This window comes from Crocodylus porosus, unplaced genomic scaffold (assembly GCF_001723895.1).
Source record: "Crocodylus porosus isolate Cpor-Errol unplaced genomic scaffold, CroPor_comp1, whole genome shotgun sequence".
Lineage (NCBI taxonomy): Eukaryota > Metazoa > Chordata > Crocodylia > Crocodylidae > Crocodylus > Crocodylus porosus.
The window spans coordinates 6650602-6661708 of NW_017728948.1; the positions used below are offsets into that span (position 1 = coordinate 6650602).

The 11107-nt window shown below is 40.8% G+C and overlaps 1 protein-coding gene across 2 annotated transcripts in view; it reads left to right on the plus strand.

The window, feature by feature from the left end:
- CTNNA2 (catenin alpha 2) overlaps positions 1 to 11107 on the plus strand; it is an 870740-nt gene that overhangs the window by 847969 nt on the left and 11664 nt on the right. Inside the window, exon 18 of one of the 2 annotated variants that reach the window (XM_019552979.1) lies at positions 525 to 668. The exons of the other annotated variant lie outside the window; for it this stretch is intronic. Within the exon in view, the coding sequence (XP_019408524.1) occupies positions 525 to 668 (144 nt within the window). The remainder of the gene's footprint in view (positions 1 to 524; positions 669 to 11107) is intronic. 2 annotated transcript variants of the gene reach the window in all.

Sequence of the window (11107 nt, forward strand, 5' to 3'; positions counted from 1 at the left end):
GCCATGCCCTCCAGTCTGATTTCTCTCAAGGATTAGACATGATGGTTGGCTCTTCTTTTACTTGCTTATGGACTAAATTCAACTTGGGTGACTGTTGGTCCCTGATGTTGCTGCTGCTTACAGTCACATTCGGTTTTCATAGTTTAAAAAATCCCTACAAGAAATGTTACTTTTAAACCCAATTCCAAAATGCCCTTGTCCCAATCCAATGTGATAATCTTGTAACCAGATAGCCTTTCTGCCCCTTTGGTTTTCCTCATTTGACACTATGATTTACCCTCTTCCCTATTAGCAAGCCACTTGCTTTTGTTTTTGTTTTTGTTTTTTGTTTTACCTGTGCTAATGGAGCAAATGAGAGAAAATCATCACACACCAGGGTCACTCGGCTTGGAAGAGTCCCTGTTTCCTTTACCAAGCATAGCTCCTTCAGCGCACGTTTTTCTCCTCTCCTCCCCTCTGCGCTAGGGTACCATATTTCTCTTGCTCTCTCTCACTCTCTCTTTTCTGTATCTCTCGGAAATCAGACTGGAGTTCAGAGCACTTTCACTACCTTTTATGAGGTAGAGTGTGATGTCATAGATGGGGTCAGGGCTAGTCAACTTTCTACTCACCTACCCACCTGTGCTGAGGGAGCTACACTTGAGAACGGAAGCAGTGATTCCTCCATGGTGAGTAAACCGCGTTTCTAATCTCTACCTTTATATACATGCTCTGCTTAGTTTTGTCGGGGGAGAGAAAAGTTTGGGGGGTTTTTTTGGTTTTGTTTTTGTTTGTTTTTTTTAAGTGCAGAGCTCATACAAAATCAGTTGCATGCTTCTTTTCTAAACTTTAAAGGATTTTTTTCCCCATCCCAAACGATTATGCACAGCTGCTATGAGCACCTTCCTCTTCAGGAGAGGTCATATTTGAGTGATGATTAAGGTGACCTTTCTAAAATATTTTGCATATCCATTTAAGAGCGAGTTCCTGGGCCCTCTGAAATCAGGTGCTAAACTTCCATTTTCTTCGGTGATTCAGGATCAGGCATGTGCTTTGTGAAGTGCTTTGGGTGCTAATTTATAAAGGGAGAAGGTATCATTATTCCTGCATTGATCATTAACTGCAGATGTGTCTGTTTTTCCAGGACAGATGTGCTGTTTCTTTCTTCCATAGCTGCTATCTCAGTTTTGTTTTCTGTTTAATCTTAAACATGCATGTTCCAAAATGTTGATCCCATGATGTTTCTTAATGATCTTTTTTCCTCCAAATTAAAAAAAAAAAGGGAACCATTAACCATCAACTCTAAGAACAAACAAAGTGATTAAGATTTAGATGCCAACTGATAACATTTGCAATTCAAAGTCAGATCTTTTTTTTTCTTGTCCACATCGCTGTAAATAAAAGATGTAGCAGGATGATCTGAGACGGGATTTCTTGGATTTTCTCGGTATGGCTTGCAGTCTACATTAAACATGCATTTAAACATAGACGCTGTGCTTAAGCACACTTAACATTTGCTTTTCTTTTTCTTCTCCTTGGATTCTGGCACTGCTGCCTGGCTTTTCGAAAACTCTCAGCATTTTAGGAAGACAAGATGGACTGTACAGATCTTTTCTCTTTGTTCTGCCTCTTGGGTACCTATTAAAGCTGTCAAGATGTCAGAACTCTCATACTAAAGGGCAGAAAAAGGGTCACGTGAGGACTTTGGCCTCTGGGGACGGCAGAGATTTTGCTGCTCTTGTTCATTTAAAGCTCCTTACCAGCCCTGTGTGGGGCCTTGTCATATCACAGTGAAAGGTACTAAAAGGCAGTAATGCATAGTCTATAAATCAAAAGACAAAAGAACATGATCACAGCCTTTCGACTTAAGTGTTCTTTGGTCTGATTGATGGCATGCATTTTTTTTTTCAGATGACTTTATGGCTCTGAGGAGCGGGGTATAGGACACAGAGCCTTTCGTCCCATATGGGACATAGCTTAGCAATGGCAGAAAGTCATTACCACCTGGAGATGGCTTGTTGGCCTTTCTGAGAATGAACAGGTAGTCTCAATTACATTCCTGAAGGACAGGGACTCACTTTACCAAAACCGCAGCATCTCTACTAAGTGTCTGCCTTGTTGCCAAAAAAAAAGGATACATGGATTTTAGCCTTCTCCTCTAGTGGTGGGAGGATTAGAGGAAGGTGCATTGGTGAGGGATCTGGAATTCTTTCTGTTTTGTACTTATTTTAATATTCAGCAAAGAAGTAAAGTTTCCAAGACTGCCTCAGCAAAGGTATTTGGGGATTCATTTTTTAAGGCAAAGGCTTGGAGCTAAATATGTAATCCACTGGTTAGCATATATGATGTTGCACACATAGCTATACTTTCATGATGCAGGAGACTGAACTCTATTTATCCACATAATTCATATATTATAAAGAATAATCCACTATTGCTTTGACTGCCTTAGTAATGAGAAAGCAATGGGTTGGGAGTATTATAAGAAGTGAGATATAGGGTAGGGAGGAGAACCCAGGACCCAGATGTATTTCCTTAGATTAGGATTAGATCCAGACTCCTGGACAGATCTTGGGTGAAAGCTAGGTACACCTATACCCACTCCCTAAGTCTAGCCAGCTAGAAACCTCCCTTGTGATTGAACCAGAGGGTTTCAATCTGCTAGGCAGCCTCCAAGCACATCTACTACACACTAATAGCACCAAATTCACTACAGTGTTCTCACCCTCACTTTTACTCATAAATGATAGTGGTATTGCCACTTCCCTTATTCTATACTGTAACCCACTGCTTAGAGCACTCACCCAGGAACTAGGATACCTAGTGGCTTTAAGCCCTTCTCATCAAAGGTAGATTCAAACCTACATCTTTCACTTCTCTGGTCCTGTAGAAGAACAAGGAAGGGACAGTGTGACTTTTTAACTTAGGGAACTCAGATAAGGAAAAGCAATCCTACATCCTAGTCCATGCTTCTGGCACTTGTGAGGCATTTCATATTAGATGTCAATAGTTAAGAAATAGAAATAATCCTGTTTTTAGGAGGAATGCAGAGCTCATTCTCCCAGGCTTCAGTCAGGCTCCCTATTTCTCATTCTTTTGTCCCCAAGACTTTTTAATTCCTTTCTAGCCATGATCCAAGCTTCAATCACCATTTTGGGGTCATTTGAGTAGAGGGATCAGTGTGCAGGTCATTTAAAGGCAGAGATGGCAGCTCTTCAAATGTATCTTCCAGGAGGGGCAGTAGGGAGGAGGCGTCTGGGTTGCTGGAAGCTATTCAAAATGATATGGCTATTCCTAATAAAAAATGGCAGTCCATTCTAACCTAAGCCTAGGTTTGACTTAGCAGCCAAAGAATGAAAGGCTAAATAGACTATTATTAATACATCAAGATAGCGAGTTCTCCAGTTCGGTTATTTTAATGGCAAATATGATAAAGACAATAAATTTTAGTAGTACGAGGTACTTACATTCCACATGGCTTTGGATGAAATATTTTATACTGTCATTTGCAATATTTAGGTTTCTGGTATTTGTGCATACTTAAAGTAAAAAATTTTGCAGTCTCATTTTTCTGGGGATCTTATTTGCTGGGTAATATGAACATCAGGAAGGTAGGAAGCTGAGCAGCTTGCACTAAATGTATGTTCTGTGAATGAGTGAAGCCTTCCCAAAACATTTTATGAATTGAAAATTACAGCATAATTTATTTAAAGAAGGCTCACACCACATTTGTCACAGATCGGCTTTGCACATGCTTTGCCTCCAGAACCAAAAAATTACTCAAGTAACTCAAGTATATTCGTACTTGTGTGAGCAAGCAGGTAAACAGTAATCACGTGACACATCCTTAGCACATAATGCTAAGATCTGTGTAATATATTATGTCCTATATAACTTCATCTGCATGGATATGTGCACCGTATAACTGTAATTAAGGGCATTCCCCACGATTTCTAAATTCTGGACTTATTCCCGTCTAGTTTCTTCTCTTTTTCTTTATGTGGGAAGTGAAATGTGCCACCTGTTTGAAGACTGTCAGCTGGCAGATGGATGCTCATCATTTTGCCCTCAGTTGCAATGGTTTTAGAGTGGTATAACATCATTGACATCCAGAGAGTTACTCTTGATTTATCCCTACTTAAGTGAAAGGAAAGACAAACTTATATCACAAACTTATAACAATTCAAGTGAATCCTTCATGCTGATTTAAATCACATTCCTTTTAAAGCACATCCTTTCTTTATGTGAGCCATCAAACAAAAAGTTAGCACTACTTGGCTGAATACCAGCGGTCAGAAGAACCAGGAAGGAGGCCATGATGCTTTTTGCACCCCAGGTTTTTATCTGTGGGAGAGTCTCCAGTGATTCTCTTCAGTCACTTGCCGTTCTCACCCTCATAATTAATAATGTTCTTCCATATACTATTGCATCTAATCTACGGATCTCGACTCACATTACAATTCTAGCACCACAAAACCCGTGGCAGAAACAAATATCATTTTTATTGTCATTTTACAAATGATAGCACTGAGCCATTAGGAGGATAATTTACATGTGCAAAGCCTTATACTAATTTAAAGGCAAAAAAGATATATGGAGTCATCATTCCCACAGCAAAAGGGACTCCTAGGAGCTCCAGTCTGAAACTGATAGGCCTGCAAAGGGAGCTTGCAGTAACAGCAATAAGAGGATGCTGCATAAAGCATCTGAAGGTGTCCATGTGTGCTAAAGGCTGAATGGAATATCTTGGTCTGAGATCCCGAGTTTTTTTCTGATCTCACTGTGATTGTTACTTACTTAGATCCAATCATTCATTTTACAAAGACTGGCTCATTTAAGAATTGTAGCATCTGTTAAAATAATCTAATATTATCCTCCTCTTATACTTGGGGAGACAAAGAGGTTAAGGGCATCTTCAAAGATATGCACTACTCTTATTTGCCCTGAATGCAGACCTATTTAATTAGAGAAACCCAATTTTTCTGATTTTTTTCCAGAAACTTTGAGCCTTCATGTATTTAAATCAGAACTGTGGATACATGCTGGATCTAAAAAACAGCCTTCAGTTTTGGTGTTTACATGCAGAATCCCCCATATATGTCAGGCATTAAAAAAAAATGGTCTAACTGGGCGCGTCTACACAAGCCACTACTGTGTAGTGGTTAATGCACATTTATTTAGTACTTCTATAAGCAAGTACTAAATAAATGTGCAGTAACCAGAATAGCTGCACAGTAGCACTGGCAAACACCTTTTAAGTGATGCTGCTGTGCAGTAGCCTAACATTACTGCTCAGTAGCAGCTCGGCACAGTTTTCGCTATGCAATGTTACTCTGCAGTAATACCAGGCTACTGTACAGTTAGTGTCTCGGGTAGACGCAGCCACTGGCTAAGGACAGACATTCAAAAAGCCTGAGCCTGAATTGATTAAATCTTTGCAGTTTAGTCTAACCTGGCTAGGCTGAACTGGTTTGTAACTGGACAGACATTTTCTCTGGACTAAGGAAATGCAGGCATGTGCCTGCAGTGTCTGAAGCTAGATGCTGGGGGGCGCTAGAGCAGCCCTCCCTGCCTTCCACAGTGCTGAGCTGAGGAGGGCATGGCCAGACCCTGGTAAGACTCTCTGATTAGGGAGGTCTGCCTGCACCATCCCAGGCTTTTACGCACTCGCTGCTCAAGGGGCAGGAGTGTTGCTAGACTTCACCCCCCAGCTAACACTCTGAAGCAAGGGGGGATGTGCAGTACATGCATCTCTTGATGATATGGAGCTTTTCAATCTCCCTCCCTGCTTCTTTATACTGTCTGCAGCAAGCTGACAGGGAAGCAAGCCAGCAGGGGGCTGATAACAGTGTTTTTTACCTCATCAGCAAAACAGTAGCCTTTCTCCATTAGTTCAAACTCTTCTTAAACAGCTTACCAGGTGACCTGTTGATTAGCTCCAAACAGCCCTAAGTGGTCATTGTTCCGTCTGCCTGTTCCAGTGAAATTGGAGACACACACACAGACATCTCTCAGAATCAGCTAACATATCACATGCCTGGGATCCATGGGACTGGGGTCCTTGCTGTGGGAGATAGGAGGGAGGGAGGTGGGGATCCTTGCTTGCCCAGCAAGCAGCAAGGTTGGGGGGGAGGGCCAGGGGGAAGCTAGGCAGACCCCTCTGTGCCTGCAAGTCTCTGCCGGAGCTCCAGCCAGGGAGCAGAGGGGAGGGGCCAGTCCTGTTGTGAATCAGAGAGCCCTGCCCAGCCCAGCCCAGAGAGGTATGCTAGGATGCTGGGGGTGTCTGGTTTATCTTAAACCAGCAAGGGGTCTGGGACAGACATTGCATAAACCAGTTTGAGCCAAATCAGTTAAACCTGGATGAATGTAGTATCAGATTCATTTCAAATTGGTTTCAGCCATTTTCAAACTGGTTTATGTGCAGTGAACATCTGTTCTGTTACAGGTTTAAACAAGTTTCTGATCGCTTAAACCAGTGTATGTGTAATGTTTGTCCCTAGCCATTGTGCTGGCCAAAGCTGAGAAGAAGCTCAAATTAGATTGCAGTGGCCCCCACATCTAGACCAACAGGAACAACTGCTTTCTCTGTATCATGTTAATGCTCTTCACTTTTTTTGAGGCCAGACATGTAGCTGGATTTTGACTAACACAAGAAGTGGCTCAGACCCCTGAAAAGGTGCTCAAGTCCCATCAAAACCTGCTTAGGGAGCTCTGCTCCTACAGTCCTGAATGATTCTTGGATTCTTCCCAATATCAAAAGAAACAGAGGCCTGCTTTTTACAGACAGTATATACCAGCTCTAGACAACTGTAGCGAGAACCATGAATAGCAGACAATCCTTTGGCTAGATCAAGGCTATCTTCATAAAGAAAAATGCTAGAGGCTTCTATTTTATTTCAACCTCGTTTTAAAGTAAAGGCTGAGATTAGCCCTGCAGCATTTCTAGGTCACTTCTAAATTGGAAAGAAGGATTGGAGACAGGTTGCATTATTCTGTGTATGCAGAGGAATGATTATCCTAAGGATAATGGTATGGAAAATCTTTAAAGCATATGAATCACTCAGAATGTATTGTAAGCACCAGTGTTGTTAGAGTAAGACTCCTTCTAAAATGCTGATTCTCAAAATACAACTTTGAGCAAAGGAGATATGCTGTCCTAAAATATAACAGGTAATTGCTGAAGAAAATAGTATTGGACCAGCCAACTGTGATGAGATGATAAATATCTGTAGTTCCTATGTGGTAAGTATTTTCTATCAGTACTTAATAACTGACCTTTGATGTAAACATTGGCTGCATGGAGGATCATACACTTAGAGCCAAGACTTGCAAACACTTGGACATGAAATTGGTATGTTGAGCTCTAATATGACTTGTGCGCAGGTTTACTTGAGTACATAAGCATTTGCAGAAGTAATCATAGGTGATAAAAGTGTCTCTTTGGTCTCAAAACTTACTTCAATCCTGCTCAACTAAAGGCATAAAATATATGAGATTACTTTTGTGAATTTACAGTAATAAGCAGTACTTTATCATTTCAGCTCCTTTTTCTTTATTGCTTTTTTCTTATTTCTTTTTTCCCTTATTTATGAGAATCACTGAAGAATTTAATAATTTTTGGTTTTGGTTTCAATTTATTTGCAAAATATTCCCCAGTTCCTAGACACTTCTGGTAAGGGTTCTAATGGACAACCATAACTAGACCTACACAAACAACAGAGAAATATATCTTCACAAATAATGTATTCACCACCTGATCAGCATCCAGGACAGAAATGGGAAAACTGCTTACTAAGGGTTATTTCACCATTCATTTTGCTGATAAAATAAAACAAGTGTTTGTGAATAATATATTTGAATTAAAATGTTGGCATTTGCCAAATACGTTTTTTATTAAATACCACGAGGCCAAATTGTTCATTGCTGAGTCTTTACTGCGAGGCTGAAGAGGGTCCGTATCCTGACAGATTAGTATATTGATTTGAATGCTTCCCCTACTCCTGCTAACAAGGCTTATTTACTTTCTTCCTTTAGTGTGGACTCAGTCCTACAACGTAATGAAGGACTGAGCCAGAGTAATTTGATACCAAAAGGGATCTTCCCACTGATTGGGCTGTGGGTCAAGCCTCAAATATCTTCCAGTCCCTTTGAGTTTGGGGCAAATGGAGGGCACACAGCATCTCACAAGTGACTGGCATCTTGCACGATTGAGTCCAGTACCAACTTTTGTGTGCTGGTATGTTTAATATGAGATCCAAAATCTTAGTGGAGAACACAGAAGCACTGTATCAGTACAGAAGCAATGAACTGTTGTCCTACCAGTATCGGCCATTCAGCAAGCCTGTCTTGTCCTATTTGTTTCTGGGCTTCATTTGATTTATCGTTTTGATACTCTTCACTAAGAAAAACAACTTTACATCTATGGCACAGATATCTTCAAACTGGGTGTTGGCCTGGGCAAAGGCAGCCTCAGGTATCTGAACTTAGTTGAAAAAAAGGATTTGCTTCCAAGTGCAACAAGTCGTTTCAGTTGAAAACGGGGAGTTCATATGTACACATATATTGTTCTCATTTCCTCACAAAGAATGGAAGTTGGACAATCACCCTTTTTATAGTATATGCTGAAAAGCGGCACTGCCCTTTTCTGTCGTTCCAATAGAGTGAGTAGGGGTAACTGTGGATAACACAGTCTTCTGAAAAGAAATCTGTCCATTTATATGCTTTATTAATGTTGTTGTGCTAAAAGTCAGCTGTTTTGTGCGTCTTGATCACACTGCTTGACCATGACTGTGAAGCAGTCAACCAACTTGACACAGTTGTCCTTCCAATTCAAATAATGAAAAGCAACATATACTAAATTTTGGGTTCCTTTGCCTGTTCTCTGGATATATAAGAACAGTTTTGAAGTGGTACTCAGCCCAAGATAAAATAGTGAATGAAGGGTGACAGTTCTGGGATTTTACCTAGGTTCTTAGCCCATAGTTTTTACTTATGATCTATAATGCCACATTCAAAGTGGAGCCTTGTGGTGATAATGATGGTGCTTGACATTCATATTCTTATGCACTTCCAAAAAACCAGTGCTTGGTTTAAGCCCTAGAATTGAGATCGTGCAGATGCACTCACCAGGCTTACGCAAGGTGCTGCCGAGCAAAACTAAATTCAACCACAATTCTCACATCTTTTAAAATGATAGGATTGTCAGAGGCCATATTGACTTTCATAACCTTTATTTCTGACTTTTTGCTTGTAAGACCTTTTTGCTTGTAAGGCCTTTTTGTTTATCTGACTAAACTATTGGACTTTTGCTGCATTTCATTTATTGATATAGGAGTCAGACATCACAGATGCCACTGACATACAAACAATAAATAGTGCTGCTCCCCCATCTGATTTGTAAAGGTCTTATTGCTGTGGTAGGTAGGCATCTTTTGCAAGGCTAAGTTATCTAAAGTAAATTTATGATAGCAAAAGGGGGAAACTAACCCAAAAATAACCCCCCCCCCAAATGTTGTTTGAGCCCAGTAATCTTTAAGATAATCCTGAGAAAATGTGAAGGTGAGGAAATTATACGTCATAGCCCTTAATAGAAAACTTCATTTTACAAGTCTTGAATATTTTTAACCTACTGAATAGAAACAAGAAGCCTCAAGTTCATGTTTAGATATTAGAGAAGCACATAGCATGACATGTGATCTTTCATATAACCAGAGCTAGAAAACCTGAAACTGTGTTACTGAATTAAAACAATTTAGGTTAATCAGAATTTCTATAACCTGGAACAGTTCCCTATAACAAGAGTGAAAACGCAGGTCCTGTGAAGTCAATGAAGCATTGCCACTGAATTCAGTGGGGCCAGGATTTCATTTGCAGATATTGCATTTTATTTGCTTTATCTGTAGACATGGCATAAAAGTGCAAACATTTTTCATGACATTCATAATATGTCATGAAATGAGTCTCCTACGACTAGTTCTCTCACCTTCTCTTCCACATCCAACCTTTCACACTGCTCTGCTACTCATTTGGGACTGTCATTCTTTGTGGATTAAGAAAAAGAAATAGGCCCTGCCACATTTGATTTGAAGTAAAAGCCTGCTCCCACCTTGGAAGAGAAGATAAAATACCACCAAAGAGATACACCGCAGAAGGCATTTGTCAGTATGGGCTCAGTCAAACAATATGTGGAATAACTCCAAGGTCATAAAAGAAACCCTGTGATCTCAAGCTCAGACAGAAGACACACTGTCAGCATGAACACTGTAAAAGCTCAGAACAAAAGGTCTCTCAGGTATCCAATAGCAGGCCAAATAACAAGTCAATAAAGTTTCATGCTGTGATTTATGTGTCACATAGGATTTTGTCTTTGTACCATTGTAGAAATTGTTACAGTGGCACAAAGGCCAAGCAAACAGACATCTAGGCTGCACCACAGATGCCCCAAATTTGTCACCACAACATAGGTGATTTAATTTATATTGCTATTTTGAGGTACACGGCTAATTGCTTTAAAGTGGGAGAGCATGGGTAGCCCAGAGCTGCCCACACTCTCCAACTACCCTTTCCCATTTCTATTCCCATTCCTGGGACATGCAGAATTGGGTCCCTGAAGCCACAGGAGCACCTGCCTGGGTTTCCCTATTTGGGATGCCCTGGTCACATTTCTCTACAAAGTAGGAAATCCAGGGTTTCCCCATTTGCAGATACAAATACCTGGACAGGAGGCACGTCTCTGGAAATGAGGAAACCCCTAGGATTCTTCAGGCACTCCTTCTCCAGTAGGGCTCCCCAATTTATAGTGTTGTTCCACATAATTAGGCCCTGGACTCTCAGGCCTGACCCTGCAGGACAATGGGCAATATCCGTTTCACCCAATGAAGCAGATCCGCTGAACACATTTTCACATAGTTGATCCACTTCATTTGGCAAAGTCTGTTTATACCCATAAATATACAAAGGGCTAGTACTACACAAGAAAGAGACCTGGGGGCCATCAGTGACCACAAAACGAACATGAGCCTGTAATGCGATGCTGTAGCTAGTAAAGCGAGCAAAACACTGGCTTGCATCCATAGATGCTTCTCGAGCAAATCCCAGGACGTCATTCTCCCCTTGTACTCGGCCTTGG